Genomic DNA, 19,614 nt, shown 5'->3' with positions numbered 1-19,614 from the left:
CGAACGGTCAAATATGTGCTAAAAAGTTAAAAAGTCAACGACGTCAAACATTTCGAAACGGAGGGAGTATATTTTACAGTGAAGACATATATATGTGACAACAATCTATATGCACTGATGATTGGTTAATTAGCTACGGAGACAGACACTAGTAATACGTTCCCATTGTACATTGGCACCAAATAAGATCTAGAAGGAATTTGTACTCTGGTTCTCAGGTAAGTACGAAATCCAAAGGCATACAACTATCGGTTATAGCAGCAGATGTTTTGAGCACACTGAATTTGATCCCCTGTTTGTTCACTTGTTGTTACGAAGAAATAATCATGTCCAGCTACTACTTCACTTTTGTTTTTCCCTGAATACATTAAGGTACAGAAAGTTGGTTTCAGAATATACCAGTCTCTGGAACCAATTCAGACATGGATCAGCTCATCAACAAGTGGTAGTATACATAGACCTTGACACGACTAGTTAGTTCAACAGAACATACTATCCCTGATATGTATATGCTGACAAGTGTGTGATTTTAGTAGCTAAAATCACAAGTATTTGGGAACATATTCTCGCCATATGTTGTGTGGATGAAAAAGATAGTTGTACTGAATTTTGTTCTGGTACTCGAGAATCGTGATGCCATCCTAATTGTTTTGGAGAAGTTGTTGTACCTACTTCATTTGATAATAGGGACGAAGCCAGGAAAAATAGTCACCGGGGTCACCACTAACTGACTATAGCTTATAATAATCTTAAGATAATCCTAGAATAAAACTATCGACCATATAATATGATAAAATAAAGTTTTTTTTAAGTAAAGTGGTTATGTTTTACATGTTACAAACTTCTCATGTGTACAATTACGATCCTTCATCTTGTGAAAACGAACAACCACGTCATCATCATTTGGAACTGTAGCTATATTTTAAAACGCAAGGAGTAATCCATATATTTATTACCGATACGATTGCGTGCAGTATTGTCTACACAACTTTTATTACCGAGAAGGTTATCTCCACTGATAAAGGAGAATTAGTACCACATGAACTAGTAAGTGGGTATTTTTCTTCTCAAGAATCACACTCCATTATACTTTGCTTGCCTATTAATTTATTAAAAAATAGAATGATTATTATGTAAAACAAAATACCCACGCTGCTGTAGATGATCAAAATCACTAATTTCTTACCTTCCACTTTTCTAGAAAGAATAAATTTATGTTTATGTAACAGAAATTGGGAGAAACTTCATATTTCAGAACCCTAACTTCCTAAAATTTTGGACTTGAGAAACCAGCCTACAACCAATTTGTGATGATAATAATTAAGAAATTGTGATGGGGTTAGTGGGTTACCCTTGCCAATCGGCGACGATTGGGCGAAGCGCTTCGAGCCAGACTGCACTGCAGCAGGAATACAGAGCAGCACAACAAGGCAATTTGTGGACTTGTTTAGCAGGAATACAAAGCCTTCTGGGCTCAAATCTCATACGTATATCGGGCTGTCGTATAATAAGTGCTTGCTAATTTTCTATTTACTACTTGTTAGTATTGTTTAGTTGCTAATTGAGCTTGAACAGAACAATATCACCGGACCACCGGGGTTTGACTGGGGTCGTAGCTGATAAATTAGTGCTGGTACAAGATGTTTGCAAAAAAATCGTCGGGGTCTACTGACCCTGATAAGTGACTCTAGCGTCGTCCCTGTTTGATAATATATCTAGTGGAAGAAAGAGCTTTTTATCTATGGAATTTGACGGAGCGTTCGTCGCCGGCGGCAATCAGATTCAGACGGAACGCTTCGTCTTGTTGAGGCGGCGCCGGAGTTGGAGGAGACGATCGAGGGAATTAAATTTGAAAATATATTGTTCATTTAATTTTTTTAAAGAATATTCAGGATGTAATTTTTTTATAGAAATATACCGTCGATCTCGTACAACCGATGAGCGAAAATGACGTAAAGGTAACGTCGAGGATGGTATCGCACAGCGAATGCACGAGACCGTGTGCCGTGTGGTCTCTCGCACCGACCGCGCGCTGTCGCGGGAAGGACGAGCAAACTCCATTTGCTTAGTGACTAATGACGTAATTATCTATTTAACTAATAATAATTAGTCATTAATCATAATAATTAATCACTAATTCACCATTTTGAAATACGGTATCGCTGATTGGTTCAGCGAGATTGCACGGTCTCGCTCTTTCATTTCGCGCGACCGCACGGTCTCACGCTTCCCCCGCGCGATACCGCCCGCGACGTCACGCCACTTCACTTTCGCGTAATGGTTGTGCGAGATCAACGGTATATTTTTGCAAAAAGCTTTGAATCCTGAATATTTCTAAAAATAAAATGAATGGAACAGTATATTTTCGAATTTAATTCGGTGATGAGGCGGCTGGTCAGTTGGTCTTGTGTTTTGGGCTTTTTCGGCCCGTCTAGTAGCCCATGGGCTATGGCGGATTATTTGCTCGGCCCAATAAAGCCCATTAAAAGCGGAGCTAACCTAGGGTTTGTGAGCAAGGACGAACAGGTATAAAAGCGAGCCTCCGCGCCGCCGTCGCACCGTTCCGCAGGCCGCAGCCACCACCACGCCACCGGAGCACAGCGACGCGCCGCCGCGGCTTCATCGTCTCCGGTGAGTTCGACACCCCTCGCGCTTGTATTCTCTGCCGAAATCTTAAAATCTGCTGTTTCCACTGTAAGACCTATTGCTTGGTAGATTTGATCGCTGCCTCTTGCGGTTAAATTCTCGGTGACCGGTCGATTTTGTCGTGAAATTCTCAGTGATACTATTATGCTTTTCGGTCAGTTGTTTGGCTGCAATAACTGTAAACTTAGTTTTAGTTTGAGTAATTCGGTGCACGCGGGTTGTTTAGCTTGTTAGATCGCCTCGCTATGCTCCAATCTGCGCATCATCCGTGTTCTCTAGATCTGATAGCTGATAGGGCTAGCCATTTCGATCAATATGATGTTGGATGAGAGATTTTAGGGCAGATGCCATTTGTGATCGACACCATTGCTGCCAGCGTTGTGTAATGTTTTTGCGTGTTAATGGTCACTTAGTGGTCTGATGGTCATTTGCTATGGTGTAATGGTCGATCTGTTTGGTGATGTAGCTACAGCGAAATGGCGACGGTTCCGGAGCCTTTGTTCTGGGAGATTGTGAAGAAGAACAACTGCTTCCTCGTGAAGCAGTTTGGAAACAGCAATGCCAAGGTGCAGTTCACCAAGGAGCCCAACAACCTGTACAATGTTCACTCCTACAAGCACTCTGGTCAGTAGTTGCTTCTCGCAACGTCACAGGCTTTAGATGCAAATTATGCCTTTGATTCAGCCTTTGCAATGTCCTGACATAGTGTTGTTGTGTTCTGTAAGGCTTGGCGAACAAGAAGACCGTGACGATCCAGCCATCAGGTGGAAAGGACGCGGCTGTGGTCCTCTCCACGACCAAGACCAAGAAGCAGAATGCCCCAGCTAAGCTCTACCACAAGTCTGTGATGCGCAAGGAGTTCCGCAAGATGGCTAAGGCTGTCAAGAACCAGGTATTTGGAAGATAAATGCTTAGTTTCATGTCATTATTTTGCCTTGTGATGCTCTATGCTTTAGATGCACTGTTGTGATGAGCCTTAATATCTCGTATTGGCTTCATTATTCTTTTCTATTCACTGCTGTGATAAGCCCCAACATGGAAGAAGGCTCAGAGATTGCTCCTGTTTTTCTGTGAAATACTCCTGTTACAGCAATTGGTATAACTTGATCTGAAAATTAGTAAATTGCCAATTAATCACAAGCTAGTCTGTAAGGAATGTTTTGTTTTTATCAATACTCGAATCAAATTTTTTTCCCATGTTTGAGGTTACAATGTGTGATGCTGCTGTGATGAGCCGTAACACATAAGAAGGCCAACCTATCAATTGGTTCTTCGATGACAAATACTTGTTACGCTTGGCTTCTGAGCAGAATCAAGCTGCTACTGTTCTCTCTACAGCAGCTTTCCTGTATGTACCTTCCTGAAGAAATCTTTGATAGCTTGTGCTCTTAACAGCTGTTTCTTTTCTGCGCAGGTTAGTGACAACTACTACAGGCCAGATCTGACCAAACCGGCTCTTGCAAGGCTTAGCTCAGTGTACCGCAGCCTCCAGGTTGCCAAGTCTGGTGTGAAGAAGAAGAACAGGCAGCCAGCCAAGCTGTAAATCGCTTGAAGCTGCGCGTTTTTGTCATGGCACCTCTTGATGCTCATGTTTCCAGCTACCTCTGTTCTAAAAGTGTCCAGACTTGAAATGAGGGATCTCTGTTAGAATTGGATCAACCTTGTCACAGATCTGCCGTGTAGTTTGTATTCTAGACAGTTTATCTGCTCGGTGTCCTTACAAATTGTTTGCTTTGCACTTATTATAGTAGCTAATGTCATCAAATTGTGGGCCCCTGTTGCTACTATGTGGATTTACAATCTGCACGTTAGTAGTAGCAAATCTAGCTATCTCCTTGATCTCCTGGACAAGTTGATAGAAAGCCTATGAACGTAAGCACTCCCTCCGTTTTGAAATGTTTGTTTTGAAATGTTTGTTGATCATTCGTCTTATTTAAATTTTTTTGAAATGTTTGTTGACCATTCGTTTTATTCAAAAAATTTAAGTAATTATTAATTCATTGTTAAATATATTTTTATGTAGGCATATAATTTTACATGTTTCACAGAAGTTTTTGAATAAGACGAACAGTCAAATATATGCTAAAAAGTCAACGGTGTAGGAGTATGTCGTAATTTCCATCAACATAAATCGGCCTGACGCATGTCGAAATTTCCAGTCGGTAGGTAAAATCGGCTGCATGTAACTCACAATTCCGTTATTGGGCCACAAGAAAGGTCTCGGCTGACGGCCCAACTAGCATGGAAGCACGTAATTTCGTCCCGGCCCAACAAAATTGGGCCGCACGTACACGTAATATCCAATTCTGTTCTTGGGCCTCACGAGATCGCCACCCGCTCCTGTGGCGGTCGGCGCTCGCCGTCGCCGGCGTGCAGCGCCGCCCCTTCTGCCGCGGCGGTCCGCGCTCGCCCTCGAGTTCGGCGTCTCCTACCCCGACCGCTTCGGCAAACCGCCCTCCCTCTACTCCTCCTGGACGCTATCCGTACTTTGCTCGTCGAGCTCATGGCTGCGGTTTCAGGCGAACCAACCGGATCTATAGGGGGCAGCGGCGGCGGCGGAGGCGGAGGCGGCGCTCATGGAGTTGCTCGCCGGGAAGGGATCAGCCCTCCTACGACGTGGCGCCTGCTCCTGCGAATGCGCGATCTGCTGCCGATCCGGTACGGACTGATCCTTCCCTGCAAATCTCAATCCGATCCTCCTCCCCGTGATACACCTCCCACACATCCCACGTTCTACTTTTTTTTTTTAAGATAATGGAATCCCACGTTCTACCTCTCCTCGCCTCAAGATCAATGTCCCATCTCTCTCTACTCGATTTTAGCAAGTCAAACCCATTTCGATTCTCAATTTCATCAATTCCTCCCCGTACGCGGCGTCACGTGCAAGCTGCAGTGCAACTGAAAGTGTTTTGAGATATCATCTCATTGATTCCAATCTCATGATTTGCTTTGACAGAGAGAGTCAAGTACGAATTCCCTTGACTTCACCCGAGTGTACATCTCGATCATTAGAAAATTACACGACTTGTATTCCCACTCAAACTCATATTACAAAATTTGTGCGAAGAAGATTTCTCGGGGACGCCATTGCTGCCAAGATTCCATGTGTTCTTGCCATCCATCAGGGCACCCTTTCTTTCGTTAGAGATGTTCCCCGTTTTCGCCGCGAAGATCTTTTGAGTTCTTCATTCTGCAATGCTGGATGACGAGATTGTACACTGATCACAGAATTCTTCTGAGTTCTTCATTCTTCAATGCTGGATGACGAGGTTGTACACTGATCACAGGATTCACAGCTTTTACCGATTCAGACTTCAGAGCTCTTAGACAAACAGACCTCCAGCAAACATCAGCATCATGTGCTCTGAAGAATTCGCGCCAGCTCGTCTTTCAACTCCTGCAGAATCACCGGCTTCTTGAGGATGCCATTGATCCCGGATTGAGCGCACTTCTCCCAGGCCTTCTGGTCGGAAGCCATGGCCATGACGATTGGCCATCGGCCGCTCCTGTACTGGCTGATCCTCGTCGCGACATCAAGGGCTTTTACTCTCTTCATTTCGAGGTTCACCATGACAAGCTGGAAGGCTGCTGCTGAGGAGCCAACAGAGCTGAGAAATCCTGATCCTGAAGGCGGCGAGGAGACCACGCAGCCGAGCTTCTCCAATAGCTTCCGAGCAACCACAAGGTTGATGTCGTCATCGTCGTCGATAAGCAGAACCTTCAGGCCTGCAATCTGGCACGACGGCGACGAGTGCTTCTGCTCGAATGATCCTCCAAGGCTTGATGATGTCAGTGGCGATTGCAGCTGAAACCTGAGCACCAGAGTCATGCTCTCCGGTAGCCCTTGGGGATCAAGAATCGCCCAGATGTTCCCTTGCATCATCTGTCAGTAGGATCAACAGGACATCAGCATCAGTGGTAATATGCTCTCTTGAGATTGGACTGCTAATTTCATGTTCAGATGATTCAGATGCAATGCAGTGATCCAGGCAATAACACTACCTGCACAAGCTTTCTGCACATGCTGAAGCTAAGTCTGAGATCAATGCCCTTCCCACTCGGCCTCCGCGACAGCGGCGAGCCGGCATCGCCGTTCTGCTGCCGCTTGACACCAATGACAAACTTCACCGAGGAGTAGCCAGTGGAGTAGGACGGCCACCATGGATCCCACCTCTGGCCGAGCCTGTCGTCCAGCACGTCGTCGTCGGCGGCGCGCACCCGGAGCGTGACATGCCCGGGCTCGGTGCGGCCAATCAGGTTGCCGACCATGTGGAGCAGGACATGGAAAATCCTCCGCTCGTCGCCGACGACGAGGTCCGGCAGCGCGTTCTCGACGTGCACGGCGAAGCCGAACCCCCTGAAGTCGCAGAGGCACCGGGCGACGCAGGCGGCGTCCCTGATCATGGCGTGCAGGTGGAACGGCCGCGTCTCGAGCGGGAAGCGCTCGCGGCTGTCGGCCGACATCTCCATGACGTCGTTGACGAGCGTGGAGACGACGGTGGCGGTGCGCGCCATGGTGTCGACGACGAGCCTCTGCTCCGGCGCCAGGGCCTCCTCCTGCACCATGGACACGAGGCCGAGGATGGAGTGGATCGGGCGGCGCATCCCCTGGCTCATCACGCCCTGGAACGCCTGCCTCGCCTCGTTCGCCATGAGCGCGTCGCGCCGCGCCTGCAGCAGCTCGCGGTTCTGCTCCGCCAGCCGGTCCCGCATCGCCCGGGACTCCTCCAGCAGCGTCGCGTGCGACAGCGCGACGGCGACCTGGCCGGCGACCACCTCGACGATCTCCATCTCGTGCCGCCCCCAGCTCTTGCCGGCGGGGGGCACCAGCACCAGCACGGCGTAGCTCGTCTGGATCACCTCCGGCGTGCCGCCCTTGAAGTCGGACACCTTCAGCATCGGCATCCGGATCGCCGCCACCGCGCCGGTGCCCTCCTCCTTGCCGCCGCTCGCCGCGGCGAGCACCGAGTCCGGCCCGAGCAGCTTGACGCCGTCGCTCCCCCGCACCTCGACGACGTCCGCGTCGTCGACGCCGACGACGCCATCCTCGCCGCCGCCGTCTCGCCGGAGCTCGTGCGTCAAGCACATCTCGCCGGCGGCGGGCATCCAGACGGCGCAGTTGGTGAGGCCGAGCACCCTGGAGAGCTCGATGAGGGTGGTGTAGAGCACGGTGTGGCGGTCGAGCGACTTGCGGATCTCGTGGGTGAGCATCCGGACATGCCAGCTCGCCTCCTCCTGCCGCTTCATGAGGACGACCTCGCGGTCGAGCTCCCTGGCCTTGAGCCACAGCAAGCTCTCCCTCACCTTGACCCGGAGCAGCTGCGGGATGAGGGTGAGCAGCGTGATGGCGGTGAGGAAGGAGACGAGCGCCGTCAAGAACTTGGCCGTGGTGAGGAGGAGCACCACCATGAACGGGTGCGGCTCGTAGGTGAAGGCGGTGAGGAGGTGGGTGAGGCCGCACAGCACGATGAAGGCGCCGAACTGGACGAGCACCCACCGGAACGGGAGGAGATGCCGGAGCCCGGCGACGAAGTAGAGGATCTCCAGCGGGATGGAGAAGTAGGCCGCCGCGATCAGCAGGTCGCTCACCTTCTGCCACCTGAAGATGCTGTCCATGCTCCACAACCCCCCGCCGCCGCCGCCGCCGCCGCCGTCGCAGTGGCAATGGTGGTACTCCACCTCGCGGGCGGCGGCGGCGGCCGGCGAAAGGGCGAGCAGCAGCGGCAGGAGGTAATCTTGGCATCTGAATCTTGGAGGCATCATCCAGTGGACTAGCTGCTGCTGCTGCGCCAATGGGAGGAAAATGGAGGAGCTTTTGTCAGAAATAGGCGGCGAATCCGTAGCGCAACTTGGCAAGGTTAAGTAAAAAAGAAAATAAAAAGGCCGCAGCTTTGGCATAAATTCGAGATAATACCATGTGATTAGAGATCTTAACAAGATTTTATTGCCCTGGAAGCATCCTGGCGTCCAAGTGGAGAGCAACATCCCGGAATGGCATCATCTGTAATCTGTATGTGCAAGCAAAGCAGGCAAAGGAATTAGGACAAGAAAACCAGCATCAGCTTCATCTTTTTTTCTCCTTTGCCTTCGTGAATTACCAGAAAGATCAAAGCTTCAGCAGAGCAGAATTGGATCCACGGATCGATTCATCGAACTGGGCGGCCGTCCTGAATCAATCAATCAATCAACACAAAGTGAATACAGGACGAATTAGTGAATCCCTGTAGCACTTTGGATCCCAAAACAGGACAGAGGTGGAGCAAATCCAACAAATTCTGAAGCTTTGTGGTACTACCTCAAAGTTGAGCAGAACCAGTTTGTTGTCTGCAACAGTGAAGCTATCGATATTGGGTTCCAGGGAAAGATGCCATCCAATTGATCTGCAAAAGAGACCAATGAACAAAGAAATACGGAAGAGAAGATAGCAATCGATGGATGGATGGGAGAATTTGTCACCTGGAGAGGAGAGGAGAGGAGATGAGAGACCGAGAGAGGCACCAAGAAGAGGAAGAGGAAGGTAAAGACGCCAGCTATGCAGGAGGGCTTACGCCATGGGAGGCAGCAAGTGGTTAGGGTGTTGATAGGCATTGGCTGTTGTTGGGTTTCAGTGTCCGCGGGAGAAAGAAACCGAGCAAGAAGAGGAGCATCAGCAGTGGTCGGTAGTGAGAGCAAGTGGGGGAGACAGCAGTGATCACGGAGCATCAGATGATCAGATGGGGGATCTTCCCCTGATTTACTAGTACCGATTAACATAACTGATGAACAATGCTTTGGCCAATCAGACGCTCCAAATCGCTGCAACTGGCAGTCTGCTACCGAACAACAGGTTTAAGAAACCGCACGATTATCACGCATGATAATCTTTTTTAATTTTTAAAATCATAGTAATCCTCATGGTAACTATATGGTTACTATGATAACCGTTTTACGAGGTAACCCAAATTTAGTTTGGCCGAACACAGGGGGTGTTTGGGAACTAGGGACTAAATTTAGTCCCTCTTACAAAATTATAAGTCCCTATAGTAGAGACTTATATTTTTGTGAGAGGGACTAAAGTTTAGCTCCACTTTAGTCCCTCCAACCAAACACCACCACAATACTATAGAGGAGGAGGAGGAGATGGTAGGTAGCAGTATCGAGGGAAAGAAAGATACGGAGATCCATAACGAAATGTAACCGTGTCTCACCGATTGAGTCGAGAAATGTCCCTCTGCTGATGACGAGCATGGATGGATATTTGTGGTGACGCCGTTGCAGACAGCAGAGGTAGCTTGGCAGCCAGGCGCCCAACCGACTGAAGAAGCAGTCCAAGTCCAACTTGTGAAACTTTGAAGCGGTCTCTACAGTATTATATTGGTACCAATAAATATCTCTCTCAATCATAGTACATGCCACATTGAGTGCTTCGCAGGATACAAGATTCATGATCTATCCTCTTATCCAGGTACTCCCTCACTCTCTATATTTAGACAATGCACCGTTAACTTTATGCCATCATTTTGAAACTTAACTCTCCCTATTTAGATTGAAAGGTGGTTTTTTTTCTTTATGAGTACTTTAACAATATTATAATTTTACTACATATTATTGTGATATTCTAGTTGTGGGAAAAAATAATAAAACGTCAAATAACAATGCCTATATATTACCGGTGGGAAGCAAGATATTATTGTAACGGAAGAATATTTTCTGACTTAACTTAACTGTATGTGTAGTTAAGCCACTTATATGTGGGTGATCCCTTCCCATTATAATAGTGACCATACTTTTGTTGGTTGTGGGTTGAGTGTCATTGGATGACTCAATCGTTTGTTGTTCTTTTCAGCTCTAAAGATGACAACTTCTTGATTTTCCGTTAGCGCTTCTCGAACATGTGTGTTTTGTGAAAAAGAAAATATTTATACAAGTTTTTTTTAAATCAAATAAATATATATTTTCAAACTTATAATAGTTAATATATAATTAATTACGCACTAATGACACTTCTCATTTTCCGAACCGCGAACAGCTTCACCGAACTGCACGTTAAAACTGGCCTTAATATCCTAGATTAGAGAAACTTTTCCATTATTTCTCTGCGCAACATGTTCTGCTATTTTGTATAAAAATGAATTGCTCTGAATCTTATTAACTTGTAGCATATTGTTTCCCATTATTCTAGGGAGAGGAGCACTACATGTGTTTGTGATTAAGATATTACTACTAGATTCTATCTCGTTTATTAGCATGCTTATCAAACGGCTAAACGATACGTTTCGTATGAAAACTTTTTATATAAAATTTATTTTAAATATCAACAAATTTATTTTTAAGTTTAAAATAATTAAAACTTAATTAATCGTGCACTAGTAACTTTCTTATGTCGGAAAGTGTAAAACGCACGCATGTGGCTGAGGGCAAGGACTTAAGGACAGTAGCTGGTTGGTGCCAATAGGCGGGTACAGTAGCTCTATGTAGCAAATAAGAAGGTTTATGCATGACTTATGTTTTTAATTTTTTTAAAAAATTTTTAAATAAGACGGACAATTAAAGTTAGGCACAGAAAATTATAACTGCACTTGAAATAAAACGGAGGGATTAGGATTCGTTGCATCCCGTACTAGATTAGCAGGGAGTGATTACTAACCGTAGTGTCTCAGTAAACGTATGAAAGAAAAAACAAAGAGGAAAAGTGTTTTGCGTTGTTAGCAAAAACGTTTGCCGCAGAAGAAAATGAAAATAATAATAATGAAGTAGTACCAGTAATATGTGGTGGCATCTGACATCTGGGCGGGCACTAGCAGACAAGGCGGACGTGTGACCAGCAGAGGAGACTTTTCATCAATATGAGAGGATGACCAGGTGAGGAGCACCTGGGCGATGGATTTTATACTTTTATAAACGCCAAAAAGGAGAAAGGACAAGCAAATCCCCCATTAATAAATTGAATGCTACCGCTCCTACTATCCTAATGGCGAATTAAATGTTGAAAACTACTACCACTACTACTGTTCACGTTTTTCTTAATGCCTTTTTGCCTTTTCGGTTGCAACTATATACCCCTAATCACTACGTATTTTTTTAAAAAAATATAAGAACTTAAATAGGTTTAAACATAAATTAGAATAATGAATTTGATAAAACTTTCACTAGATTTATGGTGGTGTTTGAAACTGATAAAGATCAAGATAAAGTTGACGTACGTAAAACGAGAAAATCATTAGCACATAGTAATTAATTAAGTTTTAGTTATTATAAACTTGATAGATGAATATATTTATTATTTTAAAGCAACTTCTATATATAAAGTATTCGCACGAAACACATCGTTTACTAACGTTCAGTACTTTAAAAAGCATGCTAATGGAAACGTAAATTGTGAGGAATAAAGAATCACGTCACTGCGGATGGAGATGACGACATCATCAGGTAGGTGAAGGCTACTAGTGAAGTACTGATGACCGAAATGAGATGGTCCACGGGCTTGGCCTGGAAAGAATTAAGATTACCACCCCCAACTGGTCCATGGGCAACGCAACTGACGAACTGTACTCAATTGGGCCGAATCCCGCACTATTGTTGGCCCAATAAACCTTGTTGATTTGGGCTACATTATCTCCCTCTCTCCCCCGTTCGCATTAATTTTCAACTACGCTAAAGCACTTAAAAACATGAATGAATATATTGAAGCCTATTTGTACGTATAAACTGAAAATATTTTGGTCATATATTAGTTAAGCTAAACATTCTGAATATTTCAATATGTGTGTATATCTTTTTAAAGAAAGCAATTTCCTCCTACGCATGTATGCGTGGACTTAATTTGTTCTCACACAAGTGTCACAACACAGCTAGCTAGGAGAGAATCGAGATCGAGATTGTATAAGTTGGTTTCAAGGATCATATTACGCAGCAGCAGACAAATTAGACCGTATACAATTAATATACTACAGTTTGACTTATACAGACAGTGTACATGTAAAAAAAAAAAGAGATTTTGACCTACGGGCTACGGCAATTAATTAATTTATACCGATCGATCTACCTGTTCAATAATATATGAGTTGGCAATTGATAGTTTAATGTCCTTGTAAATTCTCATAGATAGTTTAATAAGGCTAGCTAGACACATTTCTGCACTTTTCCTTAATCTGTTTATGTCTAGCTACACCCCATATGGATGCAACTTGTAGTTAATTAGTTAACACATAAATTTCAACAAAAACAGTACTAGCTAGCTTACTTATTCAAAATGATGGATTATTCTTTTTACATGCATGCATGTTTTTTTTCCTTTTTAGTAAAGCATGCACATATATATATACAGCTTGAGCAGAGATCATATATATAGTACTGTAGATAATAATAGCCAGGAACTAGCTAGATCATTGACACACAGTGCTGCATTGACGTGTAACAATCTATAGCGAAATCAACGAGATAAGCATGCATATAGTCATCTTTTGTCAAGCTCTAGCTTTGACGTGTCATGAAATTAACTCCGACATTTAGCTACTACCATGCTTCCGTATGCATAGCACATACAAACAAGATTAGCTCTAATAATCAAGACAAGACAGCCACGTCGTTGCATATATATATTTAGGGGCATATATTTATGCTTTAGTTTGTGTAGTGTCATGGTGGTCAATCGCGTCACCTTTTGTTGGTTCCATCTCTGTATAGTATATTCTGTACACTGCAGTGCCTCGATCCCTTTCATTCAAGACACGATGCAAATTTGCGTTCACTTTAGTTGGGGAAATTTAATCTAACCTAGAAATGGAACCTTGTAGTAAACTTTACACCCGTAGCTAGCAGCTAATTAATCAGATCAGATAAGATAATGGCCAGCTGAAAATTGAACCAACTAATTATTGAGAGTTTAATTTGGGGCTAATTAATTGCATTCAAGTACCGTGTATATACATAGAAGCACACCTTGATTAAGCTAGCATATGCATATATAGATGTACAGTTCCATGCATGTACGTGCATGTGCACCCCAATATATACATGGATATATGATCAGTTAATTTTTGATCTCTACCTGATGACCAGAATTAGCAGGACCAGCTAGACATCACCTACCAATTTTATATACCGACCAACTACATATATATATATATACTCCTTTGCTAAATGACATATATATATAAATTCAGTTGTGTTTATTAGGAGTATAGTCTAGTACTCTAGCTACTAGCTAGTAGTGCTCTTTTTTGCATATATTGCATTGGTCAATTGTATCGATACATAAGTGCTTAATTTATTAGTTATGTATATTAATTTCTGATTAAACATTTCACTAACTTAAATTCCCCTTAATTTGCAGCAGTCACATCGGCATTTCGCAATCAATCTTCGGTCAGAGAATGAGTTAATTTAAGAGTAACAAGGCAAGTACAAGTGGACGTCGCTCATCATCGGATGCAAAGTCAACAGAGACAAACTAATTAAGATTAATCTCTCTTGGCACTAGCTAGCTAGCTCTAATTAAACCGAACAATAGAACATATGCGCAATATATGATCAATATGTACATACATCAGGAGCAACCCCTATTAATTTAAATTTATAATGATTCGAATATGATCGAATTAATGTCTATACATCATCGGACGTATGTACACGTAATCACGTATACAAAATTAACTAACAGACAAATAGCTTTGATGATCATCATTAGTTAATGCAGTTTGCTAATGAAAATTAGAAGTACAAGTAACACCCACTAATATTTCTGATTAATCTTTTCGGACGATGGCAGCGGACATGTCACATATTTAATTATATGCGCATGTAGTAAGTGATATAATTTGACGGAAATATTAGTTTAAATTAAGCAACTAGTATAGTACGTATACTTAGGACCATATGCAAATCTAACGACGCGCGCTATTGATTTAATCTCTCCCCCAGCGATCGATCAAGATGTGATCACTCAATAATTAGGACCACCGAATCAACGTGAACAAGCACATTATATTGTGCTGCCTTTTCGTTGGAAAACAAACGTATACACTAGTAATAGAATACTAGCTAGTAAATATATATAAGACGTCCTTATACTGCAAAATCAACATTTAAACTTTTTTTTACTAATTATTAAGCTAAAAATGTATGTGGTTAACTAGTGCCATGCACATATATAGTATCACTATATTTGCATTTGAGAATATTTTCATATGATGTTAATTTTTTTTGTTATATATAGATAATATATTATGAATTAGAAAAATAATGGTTATGTGAAAACCTATGTGCCTTATATTTTCAAAAAGAGGAAGTAATAGATAATAGATTGACAATATAGTGATATATTTTTTCGAAACGCAAGCATTATTCAGCATATTGTATATCATATCAATTGACAGACGGCCGTTATAGATACAATTTTAGACCACAATTTGAATTGTGATATTCCATGCACACATGAATTGATCCACCTAATTATTATTAGTAGATAACATATGTCAAAGCGGACACCTACACATATACTAATTATATGTGTATATATGCTAATTAATTGGCTGTTGAATACAAATTTAGAAATTATATTAACCTTCAACAAATATCCCAAATTAGTAGATTTAATCCTACATATTTTATTATTGTGAAAGAAATTGCAACATGCTTTAATATAATTAGCTAATAGTTTTCCTAGCTAGCTTGCTAATAGCTAGTGCTTGAAAAGATATATCTATCAACGAACTTTAAGACAAACAAAATGTAAATGCACAATATTACCTCATCTCTTCATGCATTTTTTTTTTGCAAAATGGATAAGAAATCGCAACATTCTTTGAAACATGAGGTTGAGAAAATGAATAGAAAAAAACACATGATTTTTACTTTGACAGGAATGCAAGTGCAAAATAGATGATCACAAGACACAGGAAAATAGAAATAATCGTTTGAATATATAGATCCCAAGAAAAATGCAAGAATCGAAGACAAAAGGAATTTTTTTTTCAATAGGTTGAAGCTCTAATTTTCCTCCAAAATCTACATGTATCGAGACATTCCTTAGCAATGTCACATAATTTTGAAAGCGTACTCCAATCCTTCGTCTTAAAGGGAAAAATTGAAAAGATTCCTATAGGATTTGAATCCTACAAAATTCCTCCACAAATCCTATAAATGGGGCCTAAAATGTGTATTCTTCTTCAAGGAGTTGCACGTGTAGAAAACTGGCCATATCAAGTTTCATTTTGGGACTAAGCAATTTGCACACACAAGTCTGAACTGAAATTCAAATTAACTTCAATTATATAATTTTTAGCTGGGTATTTGATCAATGTAGCTATATATGCATTAATTTGGTTATACAACAGACATTGATCAACATTTATAAGAACCATTGTGTTCGGAAAAATGTTTTCCACATTAATAACATGCATGCTACACTTAATTAATTGAGCTGTTATACATGGCCGGCTATGCATACACAAAAATCTTTCTTTTTTTTTTAGAAAAAAGTACATTTAACATTGAGTTTCATGCATTTGAAATCATAGTAGTATCTACAGGTCCCCCATTTCAGAGCTCTAAATGGCATGAAACTAGCTTATATAATAGTGCATCAATATCTCCCCAATTAGAAAGTAAGTGTATAAGCTTCAGTTCTCATACACAGAAGCTTATTCAGTATTCATGCAATCATGTTTACCCTTTGATTTCATTCAGTATGCAGATGCAGCTAGCTCCTTATATTAATTCCCTAAACGATCCTAGGATTCCAAGCTCATCTTTTTACTGAAAAATTTGATTGAAAGTTGAAATCATGGAGTGCTGCACGTGAAAGTTGATCTGAAGCACTGCACGCCTTCACATTCAGTAGTACTGAAGTTTACTGAAAACTCTTGTTAGTTTGGTAAAAAAACTCAAGTTCTAGCGCTAGAGCTAGTTACATCTGGAAACACAGTAAACATTTGCACGCACGCGTGCATGCTTACATTGAAACATTCAAATTAACAAAGTTGAGATCACGCTTGCTAGATTATCTAATTTTGCATCAGATTTTGAAGATGGGATCGAGAAGGCAGAGAAGAGAGTATTAATAAATTTGCTCAAAGCAGTGCTAGATTTGGGACCAACAGATACTATAGCTTACATACTATATATGCAAATACTGGTAGAACATGCATAGTAGTTAAGATCTATGGGAGAAATGATCGTTTCTCCTGAAACTCATATATTAAGTATGAGAAGCACATGTTGCACAGATCAAATTCCAAGGAAAGAAGCTAGAAAAGGCCACAAGTTGCAACAATGTCAGACAAATTACCTCTAAATTAAACCGAAAAACATCGATTAGAAACACTTGAAACATCGCATGCATCATCATCCGAGCTAGATTTAGCTAGATAGCTAGCTCAATTAAGTACAAATTAATTAAACCACAAGCATCACCTTACCTTAATTATTTCACCACAACAAATTAAGTAGCAGCAGCATAGTAGCAGTAGTAGCTAATTAATCTCACCACTTCATCATATGTACTAACCTAATTAATGGCGCCACTGATCTTGCATCACATCGATCATCATGTCCTCCAATGGAACAGTAACCATGCAGCTAGCTAGAGCTTGCTAGAAGAGAAGGCCATCGCCGCCGCCGCCGCTGCCGGTGGCGGCGAGCTAGCCGCCATGAATCTTCCATGCTATTGCCATCGATCAGTACGGTGGGCGGGGGTGCGCCGCCCATGGGAAACCGTCGCCGCCGCCGCCGAGCCCGTTGCTCGGCGGCAGGTTGAACATTGGCAGCGCCGAAGGGTCGGCGATGCCGTGGCCGCCGGCCATGAGGGGCTCGGCGCCGCCGGGCATGGGCGGGCCTGAGCCCTCCTCTTCTTCCTCCAATGGCAGGCGCTCGTAGGTGGCGTTGGCGAACGTGGACGCGATCACCATGACCGGGCCCGCGGCGATGAGCGACCCCACGACGCTGCCGCCGACAACCTGGCCCTGGCCGCCGGCGAGGTAGACGGTGAGCCCCGTGGAGCCCGGAGGCGCCGGGCCGGGGAGGAAGGTGCCGGTGAGGGAGAGGATCTCGAAGCGGCCGTGCAGGGCGACGACGGCGCCGGGCGCCGACGGCTGGCGCAGCGCGACGTTGGCGACCGTCCCGGCGCCGCTGAGCACGCAGACGCCGCGCTGGCGGCGGCGCGAGAACTGCGCGATGGCGTCGGCGACGTCGGCGCCGCCGGCCACCTCCATGACGTGGCTGCGCAGCGCGTTGGGGCTGTCGCGCGTCACGAAGATGGGCGGCTTCGGCTTGTTCTTGGAGCCCGGCGGGCGGCCGCGGGGGCGCCGGTTGGGCGCCGCCACCACGGCGCCCTCCCGCGGCTCGCCGCCGCCGGATTCGTTGTTCTCGTCGGCGTGGTCCGCCGCCGCGCCCCCCGTCGGGCTCGCCTCCGGCTCCTTGGCCACCGGGAGCTCCGCCTTGGGGCCCGACGAGCCGGACGGCTGCTCCGGCAAGCCCATGGGGCCCGACCACCACGACCTGTTCGCCAGCTTGACCCTGCTCCAGGAGAAGCACAATTAATGCACTGCATGCTTAATCTCTCAACTAATTGCTTCTCTGCTGCTGCAGAGACACATGTCAGCTGCCTGCTAATAATACAACATAATCAATCTACCTCTAATAGTATATTAGTGTATGCAATTGCAGTAGAACACAAGAAATCAACAAGAGATCAACTTAAATCAAGAAAAGGAGATTGCTGCATGCATAAATTTGAGGAGATCTGAATTCACACACATATATCTGCATACCTTGATGTATCTCTCTTCTAACTTGTCTTAGGTAGAGTGATTCAGAGGTAGAAGCTCACTCTGTGTGAAACCCTCTTCCTCTCAAGCTTAGCTAGGCAAGCTAGGTTTGAACCTAGCTGCTTGTATGTGAAGTGGAGGTTTAGTAGGTGTAGCTAGCTTGGACAGCTCAAGAAGAAGAGGAGGAAGAAGAAGAGTAGCTTCTGCTTAATTAGAAACTGAGAAGAGGAGGGCAAGTGGGGTATAAGAAAGGAAGAGAGGGGAGGGAGAAAGGTGGACATGTAAGCATGAAGACTTGATGGAGAGGAGAGAGAGAGAGAGAGAGAGAGAGAGAGAGAGACTTTGGGTGCCACTATAAACTAAGCAAAAACTTAATTAATTAGGTGGCCTTTCTTCCCAAGGAGCACACCCCTCTTCTTACCCCCATCCTCCCCTGCATGCTCCTCCCCGGGGTTATTTGCGGTTTTATTTTGACTTTGGGTCCCCGTTTGCCATGTGAATTCAAATGTTGGAAATATAGTTTATCATGTACGTTGCAGGTTAGCATATTAACTTGTTTCGGTGAAGGCTTCATTTATTTGTTTATTTTCTATTTAAGATCACAAGCTTAGACTGGTCCCCCTATTGAGCTAGTGGTGCTCTGTTTGGTGTGCTGATGACTGGTGTAAAAAAATAATCGCTCTCTTTAGTCGTGGATGAGAACTGGTACCCGCATTTTGTTAATATTTATCGAACGCGACTAGTAAGAATCTAACATGTCGATCTACAGCAGTGACAACCTCATCTGAAATGACCATTTTACACACGATACCTACTTTTTAAGAAGAGACATATACGGCGTCCTACTGTTCCACTACTTTTAACTTATTGGTGTGATGTTGGTCCTAAATTAGGATGGTGATGAGAGTGGGTGGATGTAGTTTTGTTGTGGATGATAATTAGGATTAGGCCCGATGGAAATGTACTACTGTCTCCAGTGAAAAGATTAGGGTTTTTGTGTGTGTGGGACTGTGTGCAGATGGCAGGTAGCCGGGTGCATGCATGTCCTTTTCTCAAAACTCCGACATCCCAACTAAACAAAACCAGCCCTAGCCTTGAATTTTTATTTCAGCTACTTGCAGCCAATGAGAAAGCACTCCCCCTCTTACTTTTCTGTCCATCAAGAACAGTATTTTTCACATGAACTAGTATATATATGTGTCTCCATCTTAAGTGGAACACA

General features: G+C 43.8%; 3 protein-coding genes and 1 non-coding gene across 6 annotated transcripts; 2 read left to right on the top strand and 2 right to left on the bottom strand.

Annotated features, from left to right (window-relative positions):
• The first annotated feature begins 2,560 nt into the window (after positions 1-2,560).
• Positions 2,561-4,569, top strand: LOC4331176 (large ribosomal subunit protein eL28z). Its single transcript, XM_015767203.3, has 4 exons — positions 2,561-2,631; positions 3,113-3,270; positions 3,372-3,538; positions 4,061-4,569. Exons 2-4 carry the CDS (start codon positions 3,123-3,125, stop codon positions 4,187-4,189), a joined length of 444 nt encoding a protein of 147 aa, XP_015622689.1. The 5' UTR covers positions 2,561-2,631; positions 3,113-3,122; the 3' UTR covers positions 4,190-4,569.
• LOC112938071 (small nucleolar RNA R24) lies at positions 3,867-3,957 on the top strand. The gene has a single exon (XR_003241121.1). It is a non-coding gene; the product is annotated as a small nucleolar RNA R24 (small nucleolar RNA).
• A 915-nt stretch (positions 4,570-5,484) lies between the features above and the next one.
• LOC4331174 (ethylene receptor 3-like) lies at positions 5,485-9,353 on the bottom strand. 3 transcript variants are annotated; one of them, NM_001402012.1, is made up of 6 exons: positions 9,103-9,235; positions 8,942-9,026; positions 8,745-8,813; positions 8,561-8,654; positions 6,649-8,430; positions 5,485-6,529 (listed from the first exon to the last, which is right to left on the bottom strand). In NM_001402012.1, exons 4-6 carry the CDS (start codon positions 8,561-8,563, stop codon positions 6,002-6,004), a joined length of 2,313 nt encoding a protein of 770 aa, NP_001388941.1. In that variant the 5' UTR covers positions 8,564-8,654; positions 8,745-8,813; positions 8,942-9,026; positions 9,103-9,235; the 3' UTR covers positions 5,485-6,001. The 3 variants fall into 3 exon arrangements, with proteins under 3 accessions (NP_001388941.1, NP_001388942.1, XP_015626572.1); NM_001402013.1 differs by having other exon boundaries at positions 5,540-6,529; positions 6,649-8,427; positions 9,103-9,165; XM_015771086.3 differs by having other exon boundaries at positions 5,540-6,529; positions 6,649-8,654; positions 9,103-9,353.
• Positions 9,354-16,891: 7,538 nt separating this feature from the next.
• On the bottom strand, positions 16,892-18,638 carry LOC4331173 (AT-hook motif nuclear-localized protein 20). The gene is made up of 2 exons (XM_015771089.3): positions 18,396-18,638; positions 16,892-18,141 (listed from the first exon to the last, which is right to left on the bottom strand). The coding sequence occupies exon 2, from the start codon at positions 18,102-18,104 to the stop codon at positions 17,304-17,306; it is 801 nt and encodes a 266-aa protein (XP_015626575.1). The 5' UTR covers positions 18,105-18,141; positions 18,396-18,638; the 3' UTR covers positions 16,892-17,303.
• Between the last annotated feature and the right edge of the window lie 976 nt (positions 18,639-19,614).

This window comes from Oryza sativa, chromosome 2 (assembly GCF_034140825.1).
Source record: "Oryza sativa Japonica Group chromosome 2, ASM3414082v1".
Classification (NCBI taxonomy): Eukaryota; Viridiplantae; Streptophyta; class Magnoliopsida; order Poales; family Poaceae; genus Oryza; species Oryza sativa.
This window is presented reverse-complemented; position numbering and strand designations above follow the sequence as displayed.

Bases quoted from the DNA above. Each gene is read 5' to 3' on its own strand.
- LOC4331176 (XM_015767203.3), top strand. From the start codon at position 3,123: ATGGCGACGGTTCCGGAGCCTTTGTTCTGGGAGATTGTGAAGAAGAAC. The intron at 3,271-3,371 runs GTCAGTAGTTGC...GTGTTCTGTAAG, and splicing joins TCACTCCTACAAGCACTCTG to GCTTGGCGAACAAGAAGACC. The intron at 3,539-4,060 runs GTATTTGGAAGA...TTTTCTGCGCAG, and splicing joins CTAAGGCTGTCAAGAACCAG to GTTAGTGACAACTACTACAG.
- LOC4331174 (XM_015771086.3), bottom strand. From the start codon at position 8,631: ATGTTGCTCTCCACTTGGACGCCAGGATGCTTCCAGGGCAATAAAATC. The intron at 6,530-6,648 runs GTAGTGTTATTG...TCCTACTGACAG, and splicing joins TGTGCAGAAAGCTTGTGCAG to ATGATGCAAGGGAACATCTG.
- LOC4331173 (XM_015771089.3), bottom strand. From the start codon at position 18,104: ATGGGCTTGCCGGAGCAGCCGTCCGGCTCGTCGGGCCCCAAGGCGGAG.